The 24,076-nt window shown below is 38.9% G+C and overlaps 1 protein-coding gene across 4 annotated transcripts in view; it reads right to left on the bottom strand.

Annotated features, from left to right (window-relative positions):
• The window catches only part of LOC127454302 (zinc finger protein 385D-like), a 141,487-nt gene that overhangs the window by 13,103 nt on the left and 104,308 nt on the right, over positions 1 to 24,076 (bottom strand). For all 4 annotated transcript variants that reach the window (XM_051721407.1, XM_051721406.1, XM_051721409.1 and 1 more), the window contains 2 exons: positions 19,223 to 19,330; positions 9,785 to 9,956 (listed from right to left, as the gene is read on the bottom strand). In XM_051721407.1, coding sequence (XP_051577367.1) covers positions 9,785 to 9,956; positions 19,223 to 19,330 — 280 coding nt within the window. The remainder of the gene's footprint in view (positions 1 to 9,784; positions 9,957 to 19,222; positions 19,331 to 24,076) is intronic.

Here is a 24,076-nt window from a genome sequence, read left to right as displayed (position 1 = left end):
GGATTAGATTTGTTTTATATGAAAGTAATATATTCCTGTCCTTTTTGCTTCACCTGGAGCTTTTACTTTGACACTGAAAGTGCAGTGTGTATTTGAAAGTTTACAATGTTCCACATCTGGTGAAACACTGTCATCTCCTCCTCTGTTTGTAGGTTTGTCCAATAACTTGTAGCAGTTACTAATGTTTGGAATTGCACAAATGCTTGAACCTGCAGTACTTTGATTTTGCAATGCATGTGAACTGCTCTGAGAGCGCTGAAAACATTATGAGCCCCGTGGGCGTGCACAAAAACAGCGCATCAGCCGTTAATTCTGAAACGTGTGTATGGATTTAATCACAACCTTTTGCAGTTTAATAATCACGTATGACCATATCATGCAGCCCTGAAGGATTGTGAATTTATTCTACATGCACACTTAATAAGTAGCTTCACTAATTTTAATTAGTTACTCCCCAACACTGTGCATCAATTTGAACAGTTTTTGTGTCTGAAAATAAGTCATTAAAGGTTCATTTGCGAGGGTTCAGGCTACTTTGATTGTCTGTCAGTGAAGTAGAAATCTATGTGCCCATGTGCACTGACCTGTGTTCCAAAGGAATAAGAATGAGACAGAGAGACACTGTAAAAGAAGATAAGAGAGAGAGATCAATTGCCTCTAATTCATGGCCATAATGGCTGTTATCAATCAACTATCAAGGTGTTTTAGATGTTTTAAGGCGACTATAGTCTACAGTATACAATGAGATCAAATAACCCCATGAGCAGAATTAATTATGGCCAGGGCAAAAGGGGACCCGTGACTGCTTCACGGTAAGAGGTCTGCAGTGATCTGACACTATATACACTCACCGGCCACTTTATTAGATATACCTGTACATCTGCTTATTCATGCGATTATCTGATCAGCCAATCATGTGGCAGCAGTGTAATGTATAAAATCATGCAGATACGGGTCAGGAGCTTCAGTTAATTTTCACATCAACCATCAAAATGGGGAAAAAATGTGATCTCAGTGATTTTGACCGTAGCATCATTGTTGGTGCCAGATGGGCTAGTTTGAATATTTCTGTAACTTCTGATCTCCTGGGATTTTCACTCACAACAGTCTCTTGAGTGTAAAGAGAATGGTGCGAAAAACAAAAATAACCCATGAGCGGCAGTTCTGTGGGCGAAAACGCCTCGTTGATGAGAGAGGTCAACGGGAAATGGCCAGATTGGTTCGAGCTGACAGAAAGGCTACGGTAACTCAGATAACCGCTCTGTACAATTGTAGTGAGCAGAATAGCATCTCAGAATGCACAACATGTTGAACCTTGATGCGGATGGGCTACAACAGCAGAAGACCACGTTGGGTTCCACTTCTGTCAGCCAAGAACAGAAAACTGAGACTGCAGTGGGCCTACCATCTGTGTAGCTCAGCAGAAATCCAGATTTGTCAGACCAGGCGATGTTTTTCCAGTCGTCTACTGTCCAGTGTTGGCAAGCCTGTGCCCACTGCAACCTCAGTTTCCTGTTCTAAGCTGACAGTAGTGGTACCCGGAGGGGCCTTCTACTGCTGTAGCCCATCCGCCTCAATGTTCAACATGTTGTATGTTCAGAAATGCTTTTCTGCATAGCAATATTGTAACCTGTGTTTATTTGGGTTACTGTCACCTTCCTGTCAGCTTGGACCAGTCTGGCCATTCTCCTCTGACCTCTGAATTTCTTGACCCATACCTGCATGATTTTATGCATTGCATTTCCTGTCAAGGAACAGCGATATAAATGAAGACAGCCCATTCATGAGAATTTGGTAATGTAAATGGGCTGTATGCAATGTATCCCCTCCTCTGTTTGTTGCCTGCACTGCTCCAGACCTCGATGTATGTGTTGTATGTTCTTTATCAGCCTATCTAGGACTGTTTGGCTCTCGTCCTGCTCACCCGTGTCTCACATGCTTGAAATATGCTTTGCTTCTCTCCTATTTGTCATTGTTTTGTAATGTATATTTGTTATATGTTTCTCTGTTTAATGTTTAATTTCTGTACAGCGTCCTTGAGCTTTGGAAAGGCACTATACAAATTAATCGTATTATTATTATGAATCATATTGATCTACTGATGCACAAATCAAGGCTAGTATTAAAAGTGAACGATAGCTCTTTGATATCATCTGCTGGTGGAATTCACAAACTGCAAATGCAGGAGCTGATTTTAGACTTTGCGCAGAGAATAGATGTGGTTTGTGAACGTTTTAGCACAATGACCTATTTCTCACTTCATTAACATACAATACCAGTGCAATCAGCGCTGAAAATGCTCTGCATCTTGAGTATTTAAATTAAGTCATTGTCATTCATTTTTGTGCAAACATGGCTCCTTTCTATGTAAATTAAGATCACTAGATTCACAAAATATAGGTGCTTTATTAAAAAAAAATTCTGCGCTATTTGCCTGACGCATGAAACATTCACAGCACATTCAAATAAACGGTGCTTTTACCAAGTACAATTCCTTCTTAGTGTATTCACCCCACAGAGATCTTAAGTAACAATTGCAGAATGTAAACTTGAATTTAAACTTGAAGATACCAAGAGATCCCAAAAACTCCCTGGTCAAAATGACAAGAGGGGGTCTCCAAAGAGGTTGGGGCCTCGGGGCCCAGTAGGACCATGATCTGAGTGATAAAGCCAGACCTGCTCCTTCAAGGCATCATTCTATCACTCTCTCCTGCTCTCATCCGCTTCTGGCCCCGCTGACATGCCCGAGCGCGCTGCCAATCTCTGCTCTTTAATTACAGGGCAGTAAGGATCCTTCCACCCTCGTTATTAGACGGACTAATCAGTAAGTTCCCTTGAGTTCTGATTAAATTTTCACCATGATGCTGGATTAAGCACTCTAATTATCGTGATTACGCCCCATTATGAATCACACTGACTTGTGAAATCAGTCCCTGAGGGCCACGCGCTCCTGTCAGTCCTCTGTTTTTATTATTAATTGCGTCAAATATCTCATCTAGAAATTCTTCACACTTTGTACGATAGCTAGATCTAGCTAATGGCGGGACGTCCGTCCGTCTATGCATTCCTTTCTTTCTTTCTTTCTGTTTCTTTCGTTCTTTCTTTCTTTCTTTTGTTTTTTCCTTCCTTTCTATTTTCGTTTGTTCATTCCTTCCTAAATTTTCATTGTTCCTTTATTCCTTCCTTTCTTTTGTCTCTTCCTTCTTTCATTTTCTTCCATCCTTCCTTTCTTTGTTCCTTCCTTCCTTCCTTTTTTCCATCTCTTCCTTCCTTCCATCCTTCCTTTCTTTGTTCCTTCCTTTTCTTAATTTCTTCTTTCTTTCCTTCCTTTCTTTCATCTCTTCCTTCCTTCCTTCCTTCCTTCGCTTACTTTTCTTTGCTCCTTTTCTTCCTTTCTTTTGTCCCTTCCTCCCTTCCTTCCTTCCTTTTGTCTCTTCCTTCTTTCCTTCCTTTCTCTACTCCTTCCTTCCTTCCTTCCTTCCTCCTTTTCTTCCATTTTCCTTCCTTCATTGCTTTCTTCTCTTACTTCCTTTCTTTGCTCCATCCTTCCTTGATTTTCTTTGTTCCATCTTTTGTTCCTTCCTTTCTTCCTTCCTTCATTTGCTTACTTTTCTTTGCTCCTTTTCTTCCTTTCTTTTGTCCCTTCCTCCCTTCCTTCCTTCCTTCCTTCCTTCCTTTTGTCTCTTCCTTCTTTCCTTCCTTTCTCTACTCCTTTCTTCCTTCCTTCCTTCCTCCTTTTCTTCCATTTTCCTTCCTTCACTGCTTTCATCTCTTACTTCCTTTCTTTGCTCTGTCCTTCCTTTTCTTTGTTCCTTCTTTTCTTCCTTTCTTTCATCCCTTCCTTCCTGTCTTCCATCTTTTCCTCTTCCTTCATCCTTTTTCTTTCCTTTTTCCCTTTCTTTATTTCCATCCTTCCTTCCTTTGCTTACTTTTCTTTGTTCCTTCTTTTCTTCCTTTCTTTTGTCCCATCCTCCCTGTCTTCCTTCTATCCTTCCTCCTTTCCTTCCTTCCTTTTGTCTCTTCCTTCTTTCCTTCCATTTTCTGCTCCTTCCTTCCTTTCATCCCTTCCTTCCTTCCATTCTTTCCTTTCTTCATTCCTTCCTTCCTCCTTTTCTTTCATTTTCCTTCCTTCCTTGCTTTCATCTCTTACTTCATACCTTTCTTTGCGCTGTCCTTCCTTACTTTTCTTTGTTCCTTCTTTTCTTCCTTTCTTTCATCCCTTCATTAGATGAATGGAACATTTAAACCTTTATGGAGCATTTTAACTTTTTTCGGAATAAAGTCTTAACCAGATAATTTCCTTAATTGCTGATGTGAATATAAATTTGGTCAACTTTAAGAGACGGAAAGATGATCTCCGACGTGAAATCATAAGGTATTCGGCTTCGGGCACATCCCTAGTTAGAGTACTTGACAACAAAATTACATGATAATGCCCATCCCTAATTCATTCCATTTTTCATTCCTTCCTTCCTTTCTTCGTTCATTCCTTTCTTCCTTCCTTGCTTTCTGTGAAAATAAGGCCCCAATTGTTTAATAAGGCCCCTTGTTATTTTAATAGATAATAGTGTGCTGTAAAAATGACATTCCAATCTGTTTCTCCATTACATAGATAAATGGTTCTCTTTGAATGCCATTCGAAGACAGAGTCTTTTTGAAAATAAGCCATTAATCGAAAATTCTAGAACTGACATTCTAGTATACAGAAGAACAGTTTTTTCATTGCAGTGTCATCAGGTTTGCCAGACCGAAATGTCCGTGTTTATGTAAGGGATCTTTCCAGCCCAGTGCGTGGTGAATGGCTGAGTGCAATAATAGACAGTAAAGATGCTGGAAAAGGATGTCAGGTTTGCTGATGACAGAACAAGCCGCAGCTTGTACCCCCCTCTCTCTATCTCTCTCTCTCTCTTGCTTTGTTGCTCTTTCAAGCTCATAAAACTTCATACAGTTATTAGTTATGTTTCAACCAACATATCTCAGATGTTTCTCCTAAAATTCCTTAGCTTACATTGTATGCACCCTGGTGTCCAGCTTCCTTTGGTAGTCTTGGGCCACAAAACCTGAAGCATTGGAAGAACTGGGCAGTTTGAAGCCACAGAGCCCCATCTATTCTCTTACCCTGGAAACGAGTCATGTGAAATGGCCTTAAGTCTTCTTTTTCACTCTCTCTCTCTTCTCTTTCCCTGACTGCTGTTCTCTGCCTCCATTGTACAGCTGTGTGAGCTGGCATCCCTCCCCTGACAATCTGCTCTTTAATAGCTAATATCAGGGTACATTTCCTGCCGCACTGGACTGGAACAGAGTTGGAGGCATCTCTGTCACACACACACACACACACACACACACACACACACACACACACACATACACACACACAAAAACTCTCTGCCCTCTGCCCATCTTGGGCATCACATCAAAGAACCATGACCATGTTCTCTTTCAGATGATCTCCATTTGGGGTGACTCTCACAGCTCGGTGGTTAAAGCACTGCTGTCTCATTGATTACATGTCATTTTCAGCTCTCATCCTTTCTTACTTTGTTTCTATTTTCTTTATAGAAAAATTTCTTTATAGGATGGTGCTAGTCTAGCTGGTGGATTAGCATGGCCTCTCTGGTGAAGCTGGTTAAAGGGATAATTCACCCAAAATGAAAATTCTGTCATCATTTACTCAACCTCATATTGTTCCAAACCCATATGAGTTTCTTTATGCTGTGAAATACTATTCACTTTCACTGTATAGAAAAATGACCAATGAATGGTGACTGAGATAGAACATTCTGCCTAACGAGATGTTTTGAGTTCCACGAAAGTCAGTCAGTCATATTGGTTTGGAACAACATGAGCTGTGTTCATCTCTTCAGCAAAATTAGTGATGGAAATGTCTGTTGTTGAGACAAAGACGAAAAAGACACATCATGGCAATAATTACATGATTTTAACTTTCGTTTTGAGTACGCTGTTTCCATAAAAACATGCTACAAGTAATGCATTATCCTAAACTGTTCAAAACATGGAAAATTCAAGTATGAAGAAGTCACAATCCAGTAAAAGCTAATATTTTAGAGTTTTCACATATTGTATTTTGTTTATGTTTTATATGTTTTATACATGTTTAAATAAAATAAAATATTTTTATTTGGGTTATTCTCATTAAAACCTCTCAAGAAAACATCCTTGTCATATTTAACCTCAAATCAATAATACAATTTATATATATATATATATATATATATATATATATATATATATATATATATATATATATATATATATATATATATTATTATTATTATTATTATTATTATTATTATTATTATTATTATTTTTTTTTATTATTTTTTTTTTTTAATGAAAATTCTGTCAAAATGTAGAAAATTTTAATGGCCCTAAAAATAGGCTTGATTTTCTATACGCAAAATATAATTTATATCTTATTTACTTTTAGTTAAAATAGGAACAGGACATTTTCTTGACAGGTTTCATGAGAATTACCAATTTAAATTAAATTAGCAAATCTTTATAGATTGTTTCGAAAAGTTTGAATATTTGGTTGAAGTCATTTTGCACATTATTGTCAACCAAAATATGTTATTTTCTTTGACTAACATCATAAGCCATTTTAATCAGAGTAAAAGTGACTAAAAATTAATAAAAATTACATGAAAAAAGATTGACAACATTTTCGTCAAAAGACTAAAACTGTGACCCAAAAAAAAAATAAAAATAAAAATAAAAAATGTATAAATTAACACTGAACATGAGGGTGAGTAAATGATGCCAATTTTTATTTTTGGGTTAACGGCCCCTTTAAACTGATTAAAAAGCCTGTAAGTCATTGTGTGGTCTTTAATGTCACATACTTACAGTCTAGTGTGACCGAACATTAAGAGACAATACACAAGCCAACAAATTAACTAAAGTTGGTTTTCCCAGTCCATTTCTACAGCCCCTTAGTATGCACAGATTGTGTCTTATCATTTTATGTCAGATGTGCAGTGCGGGAGGATTCTACTGAATAACCGTATACTAAAACATGCAGTAAAATTAAGGTTGGAGAAAAAACTAAAAACTTCTTCGAATGCACACATATTCACTTCCCACACATTATTCATTTCCAAGCACTGACAAATGACTATTATTTAACAATAGAAAAACCTTGAAATTAAACATTATATAGGCACTCTAAAAGAACAGACGATCGCCTGCTCCACTATCTGCTCTCTGAAGCCGCCCTATTAGCGTGTGAACCTCTGCTTTTCATTACATGCGGCAAATAAACTCCAGATAATGCAGCTTTCAGACGCTCCCACTATTCATCTCTCTGACATCTATGCACATTAATATACATTACTGAGTGGCATTTTGACAAACAAACGCCCAGCTCGCCGCAAACTCTGGAAAAAGGATAGAAGTGCTCAGTGTCATGCTGCGTTCAGTATGATTTCGCATGATTTATCGGACATATCTGGAGGTTTCTCACACGCTCATGTACTCTACCAGGTCACGATGCCCTTCGTTATTCATAGGAGTTATTAATGCAAACAATACCAGCTCGGTTATTTTTCTGATAAGAGCAGAGGCAGGTCACCAATCCGTGCATTTTCATTCCGGAGTTACAAAGTGCTGTGAAGAACAACTACTAGTAACAGAATTGTGTTGTGCTGGATTTCAGGGTGTACAGAGAATGCAAACTGCTGATGTTAGCACATCTGTTTGTGTTTATCTGTGTGGTGTCAACATCCTAGTACAAGACAAAACAAAATGCATTTCATTTTGGCTCATAGAGTTGGTGGATTGTTTCTGTAAGGAGGGCAGCACAAATGCAAAGAAATAGTTCAAATTCTGTAATTATTTACCCACCCTCATGTTGTTTCAAACCTGTATGCTGCTATTTCTTCTGTCAAACACAAAAGTAAAATTCTTTAAAGAATTTTCCCATACAATGACATAGTTAACTGTGTAGTTCCATTTAGCACAAAAACAAACACCTCAAAAGCACCATAAAAGTAGTACATATGACCACATACTGTTTATATATATATATTAGGGCTGTCAATCGATTAAAAAGTTTAATCAAATTAATTACATGGTATGCTGATTAATTAATCAAATTAATCGCAATTAATATTTGGGGAGAAAGCCCCTCAGATAACAATAATTTAATATATTATGATGAAATAATTATAGTTATATTTAAATAACAACAACTACAAATATATATTATAAAATATAATAATTCATATAATTAAAATGTAATACATTATTGTGGCAGTCGAGTAAAGCACTGATTAGACAGTACAAAAAGTGGCTTTAGAATCCAATATATTATTTTCATATTATGTAACATAAGCCAGTCATTGGCCTACAGTTCACAGCAATCCAGTTTGCAATTGAATTAGTCAATCTGTCTGAGGTAGACTTATTATAAGGGCTTTTCTAAGGTGGTCTCATTTTGGTTGCGTCAAGTCATAAACATACTGTTTTAGGGTGGCTGTGTCAAGTTAATACTAGCTACCTAAACCTAGAAAAACACGTCTTGAGATCCCTGCGTTCGGATTTGTGCTCCATCAAGCTGTATTTGAGCGCACGAATATGTTCTCATATTGTGCTGTCTGCTGTCTGTGAGGGTGGTTTGTTCTCTGTATAAGCTGCACGTTGCCTATATAGCTGAAGTTACGCTTACTGCTCCCTGGAGAAAACAGGTTGAAATGCTTGAAGCTCGAATTGTTCCACTGGTAGGAATATTCCTTATTATGGTCCAGGGACATGATTAACTGCGTTAATTTGTTTAATGCATTATTTTTTATATAATTAATCACACTGAATTAACGCGTTAAATTGACAGCCCTAACTGCAACATAAAACAGGGAGGACTCATTTCAGATATTTATGTATTTTTTTTTATTTTTAAAAGGCATATTTTGTTCAGTTCAAGAAAACTTCTTGATATTTGTAAATTAAAATTCATGATATTTATAAAAAAAAAAAAAAAAAAAAAAAAAGTTTTACCTTGAAAAATATGTTTGAAAACATTTTGTAAATTTTTTTTAATTTTATTTTTTAATTTTATTTTTTAAAAACTGCATGAAACCAACATGGATACAAAAATTTAAATAGATGTTTTATTATTATTATTCATTTGTATTATCCTGGGCAAACTTATTTGTCAATGACTCCATTTCCATGACTTTTACAGCCCTTGAAAACACAGTTTAAAACTTCTCTTATATTTTTTAGGTTTTCCATGACCAGTGGAACCCTGTAATGAAAGCTAAATTCTAGAATGGGCTTCATGCTGATTTTCCATCCGAGCAAATTAACTTGGCAGTTCTGTACTGCAGAGATAATGGTGTAGTATCAACAACATTATTGTACGAAACAGCAACAGCGCCTGTCATGCAAATTATGACCTGATTCTTGGAGCTTCTTTGCTGTTTTCAGTTCAGAGAGAGATCTTTGTGACAGAGGTGGAAAGACCATGTCAAATTTTATGAATTTGACTCTAGATATGGCTCAGTTCAATGCAAGTCTATGTTTTTTTTTTTTTTTTTTTACCCTTTTATTGTCTTCTAGGAAAAAATAACTTGAGTCTGTTTTTTTTTTTTTTAAAGAGGTGTGCTATTATTTTAGTAGACAAGCCACATGATTTGAGGTATCATTGTCTGTAGCACAAATGGTGCGGGATAAGTCACGCAGCAAAGTTTATTCAAATGCCTAACCCTGAGTATGAGCTACAATTATAGTGATGCTTGCCTTAGAACTAAAAATAATATTCTCTTACCTTTTCCATCAGTGTTGCTGGCCACTGTCGTGGGAGAGTGGCCTTCAGGCGGCTCCTTGTTGGTATTTTCCTTGCTAACCAGAGAACTCTTCTGTTTGAGGCATTTCGGGGCATCCAAGTATTTGAGCTTCTTGGCATGTTTGGTGCCTTTGTAGTGGGCCAGTGCCTGGCTCTAGAAAACAGAGAACGGGCCAACCCGTGGAGAGGGCCAGCCCAGACCAGGTGTTAGAAGACAGACAGGGATAAAGGAGCTCTGAGCCATTCACAAACAAGCTGGACTGCAATGTGACACGGTCACATTTTGTCGACATCAAACAACCGAGCGCCCCCCCATCTGTGAGGTTAAAGGGAGAGTTCCCCAAAAATCAGTTGTTCCAAACCCATTTGACTTTCTTTTTTCTGTGGAACACAAAAATCAGATGTTGGGCAGTAGGTTAGTCTCAGTCATCATTCACTTTCATTCAGTTGTTGCATCTTTTTAGAGATAAAGGGCCCTATATTAAGAGTGCTAGTGCTATGTCATAAGTGCAAAGTCAGTGGGCATGGCCATGAAGTTTTAGTATTTTCTTAAGTCTAGACGCAAGTGGGTTTGGTGAAATCGTGCACGCAAGGCGCTAATGGGCTGGGTCAAGTACAATTTAATTCGGAAGTTCTACTCCGGTAATTGCAGCACCTGCGTCCTATTATGTAGTCCATTCCCTGTCAAGCACCAGTGATATGAATAAAGACAACCCATTCGTAAGAAGTTGGTAGTGTAAATATGCTTTATGCAATAAATTAGAAGAATAGAAATACTTTATTTTGTGCATTAACTGTGTCCTTGTCGAATGTAACACGCTCCTTTTATACGCAAGGAAAATGTGGTTCAGGATATGGATGCAGGCGCCAAAATTAAATGATGAAAATAAGTATTATTAATTACTTTCATCTACTGACACACAAATCATAGCTAATATTAACAGTGATTGTATCGGCATGCACTTCACTTCTACAGGTCTATTTTGATTTAGAAAATTATTGAAACATGAAAAAATTAAATCCAAATATATTTCTTAATTCAAATCACACTTCAAACGAAAATATAATCAAAATAACGAAGTGGTCAAAAAACATACCAAATCTAAAGATTTTACTCTCTCCTTCCACCAGCTTGTTTTGCAGGGGGGTCTTGTTAAAATGTAACTCAAAATATGTTGTATAAATAATTTCAGAAATCACAGCAGTATTTATATGGCACTACAAAACATCAGGATCTCGGTAAAACATAAATAAATGCAACTAATAAAACTACAAACACAAATACAGTGGCATTAAAAATGTGAACCTTTTTGAACCTGGTTTTCTGCATTACTTGTTCTTAAAATGTGATCTCATCTTCATCAAAGTCACAAGTACAGGTAAAGCACAATGTGCTTAAGCTAACAACACAAACATCTTTCATGTCTTTATTGAACACGTCCCATTAAACATTCACAGTGTAGGTTGGAAAAAGTAAGTGAGCCCCTAGGCTAAAGACATCAACAAAAGCTAATTAGAGTCAGGAGTTGGCAAACCTGGCATCCAATTAATGAAAAGAGATTGGAGGTGTGGGTTAGAGCTACTTTGACTTATAAAAAGCACTCAAACATAGAGTTTGCTATTCACAAGAAGTGTCTGCACACGTGGACCATGCCTCGCAAAAAAAGAGATCTCAGAAGACATATGATCAAGAATTGTTGCTTTACATGAAGCTGGAAAGGGTTACAAAGTTATCTCGAAGAGCTTAGATATTCATCTTTCCACAGTTAGACAAACTGACTATAAATAAAGATAGTTTAGTACTGTGGCTACTTTCACTAGAAGTAGCTGTCCAGCCAAGATGACTCAAAACTGCACACCGCAGAATGCTCAGTGAGGTAAAAAGAACCCTAGAGTGACAGCTAAAGATATGAAGGAATCACTGCAACTGGTTAACATCTCTGTTCATGAGTCTACTATATGGAAAACATTAAACAGCCATGGTGTTCATGGCAGGACACCATGAAGGAAGTCGCTGCTTTCGAACAAAAACATTGCTGTGCACCTGAAGTTTTCCAAAGACCATCTTGACACTCCACAACACTACTGGGAAAATGTTTTGTGGACTGATGAAACTAAGCTTGAATTTTTGGGAAGAACACGCAGCATACGTATGGCGTAAAAAGGGCACCACATACCAACATGAAAACATCATCCCAATGGTGAAGTACGGTGGAGGTAGCATCATGATTTGGAGCTGCTTTGCTGCTTCGGGGCCTGGACCGCTTGCCATCATTGAGGTAAAAATGAATTCCCATGTTCATCAAGATATCCTACAGGATAATGTGCACCAGCTGAAGCTCAGTAGAAGTTGGGTGATGCAGCAGGACAATGATTCTAAACATCGAAGTTAATCCAATACAGAATGGCTTCAAAAAAATAAAATACACCTTTTGGAGTGGCCCAGTCAGAGCCCAGACCTTAACCCAATAGAGATGCTGTGAAATGACCTCAAGAGAGCTGTTCACATCAGACATCCTAAGAATATGGCTGAGCTGAAGCAGTTCTGTAAGGAAGAATGATCCAAAATTCCTTCTGAACGTTGTGCAGGTCTAATCCGCAACTACCGGAAACACTTGGTTGATGTTACTGCTGCCAAAGGAGGATCGATCAGTTAATAAATCCAAGGGTTCACTTAATTTTTCCACTGTTAATGTTTAATGGGATGTGTTCAATAAAGAAATAAAAGATTATAATTTGTGTGTTGTTAGCTTAAACACATTATGCTTTGTCTGTACCTGTGACTTTGATGAAGATGAGATCACATTTTATGACCAATTAATGCAGAAAACCAGATAATTCCAAAGGGTTCACATACTTTTTCTTGCCACTGTACTTTTATGACTTTTTTATGAGTAGTTAACATAGTGCCGAACATCAGCAACTTGTTTGCGGCAGCATGTTACTTTATGTTTTGCTACAAAAAAAAAAAAAAAAAAGACAACTGTCTGAATGAATTGATTCACTAAAATTAATACCATTTGAAATTCAATCCCAAAGCTACACTGTATGGAAACAAAGACGCAATGAAAGTGAAGGTGACTGAGGCTCTCATTCTGCCTAAAATCTTCCTTTGTGTTCCATGGAGGAAAGAAAGTCATCCGGTGTCTGAAACAACATAAGGGTGAGTAAATGCTGGCAAAATGTTCATTTCTGGGTGATCTATCCCTTTAAGACGCTTAATTTCAGGTGGGGTGCTACCTATGCAGGCAGTAGAAAGCAAGGCAGCTCACCAGTTTGTATCAGAGCCTTTTTCAGAGTAATATCAAGGAATAAAGAGTTTGACAGAGTAAGAAAAATCTCCTCTCAAAGTCTTCAGTGCATGAGGTTTCAGTTCCAGCTCATGATAGCTGACTTTGTAGGAAATAAATCTTTTATTAAGCGTGGGCACAATGTAGGAAGCTTCAAACACACTGTGCTATTTGCAGTCATCTTCAAACTAGATTTATTATGACTCAGTGGGACCGGGCAATATGCAACGGCCTTCAGCCGCCCTTGTTTACCTCGGCGCTAACTCATGGACGGCTGTCTGACATTGCCCGCAGCTGTGAGGATACTATAAAGGACGCTCAAACACTCCTGTGAATAAATAAGGTAGTCACCAGACTACTCCATCAAAAACGAGGCAAGCATGGTTTACACATATGGGCCAATGCTAGACACTGATGGGTGAATTGAGAAAATGCCCTAAATGTTTCTTACAGCCATGAAACTGTATTTTGGCCTATTTCTATTAAGAGACAAAAACAATTAAGGCTTCCTAGACAAACTTCTGATGGTAAATCCGGTGGTCGTTTACAGATGTGCAAGTTTCGACTGATGTTTTCTTTGAAAGCTTCTGAATTGAATCACTAGTGTCACTTAGATCAGTGAAGGTCAGACTATCTTCTGGTCACTGGCAAGTAACCATTTCATTTAATCGCCAAAGCCAATTTTTACACTTATTTGACGCTTGTTAATTTGGACCTGGCTAACAACTTATTTCATGCTAATATTCCCAGTACCAGCTTGTTTGTAAAAATGTTAAAGGAAGATAAACCTTTATGAAAAGCAAAACGAGTCCACAACAATTTAAACGCCTGTGATATATTGTTTTTGTACAAGTAGCAGTGCAGGAATATGGATCATATAGATTTATATTGCTGGTGTTTGTAAGTAACATCATTTGAGTGGGATATTTTTATGAAAATGGCTTGAACAGTAAGATAAATGGGATGTTTCTCGACACCTTCCAGCACAACCAATCGCAGGGGAGAAAGCAGTGACACAGATAAATGTCATGTGTAATCTATGCCGCAATCAACCATTCATTAAAGTCGTGACATGGAAGAGCTGCCACTGTGACAGCCGAGAGCTGATGCTCATGCGCGGAGGAAGTCCGTTGTTGCCCAGTGAGCATTTAAGTAAGATGGGCACCTGCAATGGGACTCAGTTAAATGATGCTATCAATCAAATATCAGACAAGCAAATTAAAGACACTGTTGCTGTGTTTGGCAGGCAAAGAGCAAAGCACTTCAAGAATTAACTAGGTTTCTTTTCCCCTGCTATTATGGACTGCATTTGGATCAATGACAGGACACTTTTATTTTTTTAGGGATGTATTAAAGGGATAGTTCACCTAAAATGCCTTTCACGGCCCCTGTCTCCAAGTTGTATGATCGGCCACTAATGTCGGTGCGTAGGTCCATGAAGACCCTAACTCAAAAATTGTCCATGCCCACGACTACAGAGGTCGTTCCCAAGTCTCTTCCCATGTACACGACCACAGAGGTCGTTTCCAAGTCTCTGCCCATGCCCACGACCACAGAGGTCGTTCCCAAGTCTCATCCCATGTACACGACCACGGAGGTCGTTTCCGAGTCTCTGCCCATGTTCACGACCATGGAGGTCGTTTCTGAGTCTCTGCCCATGCCCATGACTACAGAGGTCGTTCCCAAGTCTCTTCCCATGTACACGACCACAGAGGTCGTTTCCAAGTCTCTGCCCATGCCCACGACCACAGAGGTCGTTCCCAAGTCTCATCCCATGTACACAACCACGGAGGTCGTTTCCGAGTCTCTGCCCATGTTCACGACCATGGAGGTCGTTTCTGAGTCTCTGCCCATGCCCATGACTACAGAGGTCGTTCCCAAGTCTCTTCCCATGTACACGACCACGGAGGTCGTTCCCAAGTCTCATCCCATGTACACGACCACGGAGGTCGTTTCCGAGTCTCTGCCCATGTTCACGACCATGGAGGTCGTTTCTGAGTCTCTGCCCATGCCCATGACTACAGAGGTCGTTCCCAAGTCTCTTCCCATGTACACGACCATGGAGGTCGTTTCCGAGTCTCTTCCCATATACACGACCACGGAGGTCGTATCCAAGTCTCAGCCCATGTTCACGACCATGGAGGTCGTTCCCGAGTCTCTGCCCATGCCCACAACTACAGAGGTCGTTCCCAAGTCTCTTCCCATATACACAACCATGGAGATCGTTTCCAAGTCTCTGCCTATGCCCACGACTACAGAGGTCATTCCCAAGTCTCATCCCATGTTCACGACCACGGAGGTCGTTTCCGAGTCTCTGCCCATGTTCACGACCACGGAGGTCGTTTCCGAGTCTCTGCCCATGCCCACGACCACAGAGGTCGTTCCCGAGCCTCCTCCCATGCCCACGACCACAGAGGTCGTTCCCGAGCCTCCTCCCATGCCCACGACCACAGAGGTCATTCCCAAGTCTCTTCACATGTTCGCGACCATGGAGGTTGTTTCCCATTCATCCAGAACTCTTTGTCTTGAGCCTCCCATGGCTCCGCCTTCCATGGCTTCGCCCCTCGAGCCTCTCCTGGCTCCGCCCCCAGAGTCTTCCACGGCTCCACCCCCCAGTGTCTTCCACGGCTCCGCCCACTCCCCCAGAGACTATTCCCCCAGCGGCTCCGGCCGCCTCCCAGGACTCCTGACCCAGTCCCCAACTTGAGGTCATCTCCTTGGTCTCCTGGCCATCCGCCTGATCTGCTCTGGTCTCCTTGGTCTCCTGGACACCCGCCTGATCTGCTCTGGTCTCCTTGGTCTCCTGGCCATCCGCCTGATCTTCTCTGGTCTCCTTGGTCTCCTGGCTGTCCGCCTGATCTGCTCTGGTCTCCCTGGTCTCCTGGCCGTCCGCCTGATCTGTTCTGGTCTCCTGGCCACCCGCCTGATCTATTCTAGTCTCCTTGGTCTCCTGGCCACCCACCTGATCTGCTCTGGTCTCCTTGGTCTCCTGGCTGTCCGCCTGATCTACTCTGGTCTCCTTGGTCTCCTGGCCATCCGCCTGATTTGCTCTGGTCTCCTTGGTCTCCTGGCCATCCGCCTGATCTGCGCTGGTCTCCTTGGTCCTCACTCCCACTGGCTCTGCCTCGGTCTTCTGAGCCCCCAGCTCCACCTCAGCCCTCTGAACCTCTGGTTCCAGCTTGGTCCTCCGAGCCTGCAGTGTCGCCCTGGCTCTCCATCCCTCCAGCTCCACTTTGGTCTCAAGCCTCCCTAACTTTTCCTTGTTCCTCTTCTCCCCTTGCCCCTTGTGCCCCCTTGAACTACCTGTTTTCCCCCACACCCCATGGACAATTTGTTTTGTTTTTTTGTTTTGTTTTTTGGAGCATCTGGAATCCGCTCCTTAAAAGGGGGGCTCTGTCACATATTCCCTGTTTTTTGCATTGACTTTTATGTTGAAATTCTTGTTTAGTTCCCACGTTCCTGTTTCCTATTAGTTTGTAGTCCTTTGTAGTTTCATTTTATGATTGGTTTTCCCCTGATTGTTTCTACAGGTGTTCCTCATTCCCTTGTTAGCCCCTGTGTATTTAAGCCCTTGTTTTACCAGGTTTCCTTTGTCAGTCTTCACATGTTTTGTCATGTTCTGTACCTGGTTCCCTGTGTTTTGTTTTCATTTTTATTCTCAGTTACTTTGTTCATCTTTTGTTTCCATTAAAAGCTGCACTTAGATCCTCCATCTTCACCAGCCTCGTTACAATGCCTAACTTTATTCCATAGAACACAGAAAAAGTTAGGTAGAATGTTAGCCTTAGTCATCATTTGCTTTCATTGTATGGAAAAGAGATGCAATAAAAGTGAATGGTGAGTGATACCAACATTCTGCCTAACATCTCCTTTTGTGTTCCACGTAAAAAAAGAAATATGTATGGCAAAACTATTACTTTAGTTATTCAAAAATACATTAAAAATGAAATTCATAAAAAAAAGAAAAAAAAGATTATAATGCTCTACTAAGAAAAAATGTTTTCAGTTTCTGAAAAAATAAATATGCATATATCATAAAAAGTATATTTTTATTTTTATTTAAGGAACTTAAAAATATCTAGGTGGTGTAACTGTCCAAAGATTGTACAAAACAGAAATGCTTTAATATATATATATATATTGAAAAAATAAACTTAAAAAATGTCAAGGTGGTGTAACTGTCCAGAGACTGAACATAACAAAACAAACAAACAAAACAAAACAAACATTCTTAAAAAATAAACTTAAAAATGTCTAGGTGGTGTAACTGTCCAAAGATTGTAAAAAACAAAATATAAATTCTTAAAAAAAATGTCTAGGTGGTGTAACTGTCCAGATATTGTACAAAAAATAAAAGAAAAACAAAAATCTTGAAAAAAGAAACTTAAAAATGTCTAGGTGGTGAAACTGTCCATAGATTCTACAAAATAAATAAATAATAAAAAAATATATAATATATATATACATATATATATGTAAAGAAACTTAAAAATGTCTAGGTGGTCTAACTGTCCAGAGATTGTATAAAAAACAAATTCTTGAAAAAAGAAACTGGCATAAGGATTTTGGCATAATGTTGTGTTATTACTTAAATAATCAGTGATGCAGTTTTGTTTTAAAATATTATTCAATGTACACACTTGACATTTTTTTCTTCTTCTTTCGGTTGCTCCCATTAGGGGTCACCACAGCGGGTCATCCATGATCCGCATATTTGACTTGGCACAGGTTTTACGCCGGATGCCCTTCTTGACGCAACCTCCAGTGGCTGGGGGACTACACCACTTGACATTTTAAGAGTCAATAATTTTTTGTTTTGTTTTGTTTTGTTTTGTTGAAAATGGTAAAAAAAGGTTGTTTTTTTTTAAATTATGAAACTGACATGAATACAAAGCTTAAATTTCAAAGAACTTCTAAGGCACATGCATTTGAAACTAGATTTCTAAAAGATTTGACCTTTTTATCATCTCGGATCTAATTATTTGTCATTGACTCATTTATAATTCAAATCAAATGCCTTTAAGAATACACAACCAAGTTGTGACAAGGAAGAGGGAGGGGCCGGGCCGTGAGGACACACGACCGGCCCTGAATCAGGCTAATCAGCCGGGAGGGGCATAAAGACGAACCGGAGGTGCCAGTTCGAAAGAGAGAGAGCGATGCACGCGGCTGCGTTGCATGTGTGTCTGTGTTTGTTTATGTTTGTTTTATGTTGAGTTTTATCATTAAACTTTACGTTGACTGTTTAGCCGGTTCCCGCCTCCTCCTTGCCCAGCTTACCTCGTTACACAAGTGTCTCACATTTAATTAGGCCTGTGGTGATTGATAACCAAATTTCAATTTCCAAAGTCGCCAGATCGTCTGGCTAGACTCCTGGGTGTAACTCTACAGAAGTCCTCTTATTTTTGAAAATATGCCGCATAAAGTAACTCCCATGGTTCGTGAGCTCAGATTGGAGTTGATTGGAGCCGAAGCACAAACGACCAATAATGAGTTCTGCTGTGCATGTGGCGTGATTTGAATGCATAATCTCCCCCAGACTCTCTCTGTGATTGGTTACAGATGAGCTTCATGAGATCAGATTGGTCACCTGCCCAAAATCCTGACTGATGCCCATAATGAGCTGTGATTATTGTTTGATAGACCTCAATCCTGTGAATATTACAGCTCACTATAAGACAGTGACAGCATAAATGGCCGCCCTAATAGAGAGGATATGGGAAATGCTGTTTTTAAATAATTCTATTTGGATTAAATAGCTCTGATGAAAGTGTGCCACACTGGCGGAAGTTCTCCTGAATTGAAAATGACAAGCGATGGATGAAGGATCGTCTTGGCCATTCAAAACATCCTCAGTGCTCAGTGGATATGCATGCATCACTTTTCAGAATGTCAGAATTCACTGAAGATCTTCCCTTCCATTGCAGCCCTCAAATGTCATTCTCCATTTGGCATGCTTGAAATTGTGTTCATTTGCAACATACACAACAACCTGTAAACTGTAAACTGTACACAAATGCAAATAAGATTTGAGAGTTTGGGTGGAGGGCAGGCTTTTCCAGGGAATAACGACTTAAATTTCAGTCTGTTCTTCACACAAAGCTATCATATGTCTTCAGAGGACACTCACTTGTGAGTTAAACCTCAGATGGCACACGCTGCATGCGACAGCTCTCCTTTTAGAGGCAACGGGAATGCCGAACGTATGATGTAAAACGGCTTTCTGGACAGGATCCATCTGAAAGAAAAACAGAACAGATTTTATTAGCGCATTTACCACCGCAGTATGCTGTATGCCAACATTGTTACCCGCCTGACACAATGACAAAACACAACCTCCAGAAACAAAAAATTTCAATTGCATCATCATTTACTCACACAAACGGTTTTCAAAATCTGTATGACATTCTTCCATGGAACACAAAAGGAGATGTTAGACAGAATATTAGCCTCACTATTCAGCTTTTCATTGTATTGAAAAAAGATGCAATGAAAGTGAATGGTGACTGAGACTAACATACTGCCTCAGTAAAGTCAATAGGAAGTTAGAACTTTCATTTTTGGGTGAACTATCCCTTTAACCTGATGTCAGCCAAGCTGGCAAAGTCATACAAGCACAAAATCGCAATCCCCTTTCTCACCCAGCTGCATATTATGAAGTCCTAAATATATATTTTTAATTTCACTTTAAGCAGGACAAGTAATATGTAGTTTAGAAACCTAATACGCTTTTCTCCATTAGACAAAATCAGACCAATCAGTTGTAGCAAGTTATGGTTTGATGTCAATTTCGTACCTACCCATGTCATATTGGTACCACATGTGCATACATCTCTGAAATGAGCATGGAAAATTCTTGGACAACGTATCTGAAAAAATGTTACATAATATAATTGCAGCATAAATCTAACAGATGGCAAATAAAAGGAGATGACACGTAAAAACTGAAGGATCGTGCAATTTTTGGAGAATAACCAGCCAGACACACTGTAAAAATAATTTTATTAATCAGTATATATCAGTTTTGTTTTTCAGGAAAAATGTCTAAACATCCTTAAAACAAAATACATTTACTTGTGAAGCATAAAAACAAGCTTAAGATAAGACTTGTTTTCAGAGAATATATTTAGAATAAAATATATATCTATATTTATTTATTTATTCACCCCACTGATATTTTTTTTAATGTTTTTTATCATAAATCTTCAAAAATTCAGTGAGGTTTATGCTTAAAACAGTACAAGATAAAACAAATTTGCTTCTCAAGTAAATGTATCTGGGTCATTTACTCACCCTCATGCCATCCCAGATGTGTATGACTTTCTTTCTTCTGCTGAACACAAACGAAGATTTTTAGAAGAATATCTCAGCTCTGTAGGTCCTTACAGTGAATGGTGGCCAGAATTTTGAAGATCCAAAAAGCACATAAAGGCAGCATAAAAGTAATCCATACGACTCCAGTGGTTTAATCCATGTCTTCAGTAGAAATATGATTGGTGTGGGAGAAAAACAGGTCAATATTTAGGTCATTTTTTTACTATAAATCTCCACTTTCACTATCAAATTCTTCTTTTTTTGTTTTTTGGCGAAAATAGGTTGTTTTCTCCCCTATAACTATTATATCACTTCAGAAGACATGGATTTAGCCACTGGAGTCTTATGGATTATTTTCATGCTGCCTTTATGTGCTGTTTGAACCTTAAAAGTTCTGGCCACAATTCTGTTGCATTGTGAGGACCTACAGAGCTGAGATATACTTCTAAAAATATAATTTGTGTTCTGCAGAAGAAAGAAAGTCATACACAACTGAGATGACGTGAGGGTGAGTAAATTATGAGAAAATGTTCATTTTTGGGTGAACTATCCCTTTAAACAGGGATGAGGTTGAGCCACATTGAGAGCCCCATTTAACATTATAGGGCTTAAAAATGAAGATACAAAAAGTTATTTTTATTTTGAAACAGAATCTAAAAGGATATTAAGATACATTTTACACTTCTGAAGTTAAAGGCACTCCAACTTTGGAAAACCAACACAAAAAAAAGTGTTTTTTCCCATTTTTGGACTCACACCATTGGCATATAATGCAACAAGGAGTGGTGAAGTCAACATATTTTAGTAACAGACCTACCAATCTCTGTGGAAAAATAAAATAATGATGCTGCAGCCTTTCTGAGGTTGTTTTTTGACCTGTAGTTTTTCTCCAAAATCATAGGCGAAAATTGTCATTTTGAACCTCCTCTACAAAATAATAGATTACTCAGAAAATATTGATCTATGGCATTTAATATGTTGGCTTTCAACATCATTCATGTTTATATTTCCTCAGAAAAAAGTATTAGGAAAGTCAAACATTTCTGAGGAAGTTTATGAAATTTGATTGATCTGTCATGGAATAAACCATCTTGTTTTAAGGATGTTTGGATATTGTTACTGGAAAGCAAGAGAAAAAACACTAATTAAGAAAATACTTTTTGCAGTGGAATCAGCAGCTGATAACATGCAAACAATGCAGAAAATGAGCAATAAAGAGACAGAAAGAAAATGAAAGAGAAACCATCTGTATTTAGTGATGACCTCACATTTTTAAACATGTTGTGCTGGGCTCGGTTAGGAAACCCTGTTTCTCTTTGACAATAACAGATGACATCAGGGATGGAAAAACAAACACTGTGCCGGGACCGATTAACCTCAGGGAGCCACGCTGGTTTCAATCTACTACGAAGTTCAACTGAAGCATCTTAGAAGGTTCAAAACAGAATTTAGAATTTACAGAATTTTCATTTTTGGGTGAAGTATTCCTTTAAAGGTGAAGTGGGTCTGAGCCCAAACTGCAAAAATGATTGTTTTCAAACAAGTTACCCAAAAACTACCACCGTCTTCCATTGGTCAAACAGATAGTCCCACACCGAACTCACACCACTGGCCACCTGATCATGATACTCAAACAAATAAATCGGCACAGAGCCACAGTGTTTACACTGTTCTTCAGAATTTAACTTTAGAATTATGATAATTATTTATTAAATATTATAAATAATGCTAATTCATTCATATATGCTCTGCACCGTAACCTGCCGGTCTCAAACCAGGAACCAGTTACAAATTACTTTGTTAACATATGTTCTCCCAACTACGACATAAGACTTGTAAACAAAGACAGAGATGTGTTATGTTTGTTTGTTTGTAGGCAGGTTATGTAACATAGTCAGTTACATCATCGTTTGGCTCTCAAGTCAGTGGAAACACAAAAAAAGAAATTAGCATTTCTGTTCATTACGACTGTACAAATTATTACAAAATGTAAATTGTCACGTTTCAGTTGATAAATTAAATTGCCTATATACACTCACTGGCCACTTTTTTAGGTACACCTGCAGATCTACTTATTCATGCGATACTCTAATCAGCCAATCGTGTGGCAGCATTGTAATGTATAAAATCATGCAGATATGTGTCAGGAACTTCACATTAACCATCAGAATGGGGAAAAATGTGATCTCAGTGATTTGGGCCATGGCATTATTGTTGGTGCCAGATGGGCTGGTTTGAGTATTTCTGTAACTGCTGATCTCCTGGGATCTTCACACACAACAGTCTCTAGAATTTACTCAGAATGGTGCCAAAAACAAAAAAACATCCAGTGAGCGGTAGTTCTGTGGATGGAAATGCCTTGTTGATGAGAGAGGTCAACAGAGAATGGCCAGACTGGTTCAAGCAAACAGAAATCTACGGTAACTCAGATAACCGCTCTGTACAATTGTGGTGAGAAGAATAGCATCTCAGAATGCACAACAAGTCGAACCTTGAGGCGGATGGGCTACAACAATTTGTTGTTTCTTTGTTTAGACAAAATGTGAGAAAATGTTGACAGAATTTTCTTTTTTGCTTGAACTATTTCATTTAAACTTTGGTATCTCCGGTTAAATGTTAAGCTAAGCTATTCTCAAAATATCCGTGAGCATTCTAGTGGGTTCAGAACATCACAAATTAAACAGCTTCGTTTGATTGTTGTTTATGAATGCAGCTATTGGACGGGCCTTCCAAGAGAGCTGCCTTAGTGGTAAACAGTTCAGTGAAACCTAGAAAGAGTTTATTCTGTCGAAGAAAAAAAAAGCGAGAGGGAAAATGTAGACTACATTTTGAAGAGCGAATCCAGCTCCAACGGCAGCCTTACTTACTATTAACTAAAGTGGGATAAATTTGCTGTCAGAAGCAATACCAGCCCTTATGTTTTTCCCAATTACACTCCCACGTGTGAATCACAATCCGTGCGTCTATTGATTTTTACAGGCGAAATTTGCAATTCAGATTGAAATGAGGAGGCCAGGTCGGGCCAGGATGATGAACAGTGTGATCTCGCCCGTGCTGATAAACCCATGTAGCATTAGCTCAATGAGTCGTTCATGAAAGCGTACTAGTGGGGCGTGGGAGGGTGAATCATCTACCCATGAGACCCAGATAGCACCAAAACAAATCTTGAGGATACAAATTAAATATTGAACTGTTTATCTGACTTATTGCACACGTAATGATGAGTTATGGCATGTGCCAGAGGGTTGTAGTGAAAGAGAATTGAAATTAAATGAGATGTATAAATATAAATCATGCCTTTCAAAGGTGGAACATTAGAAGGCACAGAATAAAACAGAACAATGTCTAAGGTGAAATTTTTCCTGGGATAGTTCATTATTCTTAGCATTCCCTGCTGAAAAGACTAGCTTTAGACCATGCTGGTTCAGGCTTGTTTGGTGCTGTTTCAGCCATCAAAAAAAATGCTGGTAAACCATGCATGGTAATTTAAGTGAAGCTTGTTGACTAAGTCTTGCTGGTTAAGCTACTAAAGAATTCTGTTGGGGAACCCAGCAAATCGGCATCCCATACTTGGTACCATCATCCAAAACACAATCTATACGGGTAAATCCGGAATGCTGGACTTTTTGTTTTTGCTTTTTACAGTGCCTCCTTGTAGTTCCTAGTAAAT

This window comes from Myxocyprinus asiaticus, chromosome 16 (assembly GCF_019703515.2).
Source record: "Myxocyprinus asiaticus isolate MX2 ecotype Aquarium Trade chromosome 16, UBuf_Myxa_2, whole genome shotgun sequence".
In the NCBI taxonomy this organism is placed as follows: Eukaryota; Metazoa; Chordata; class Actinopteri; order Cypriniformes; family Catostomidae; genus Myxocyprinus; species Myxocyprinus asiaticus.
Note: the sequence above shows the minus strand (reverse complement) of the source record. Positions and strands in the feature narration are given on the sequence as shown.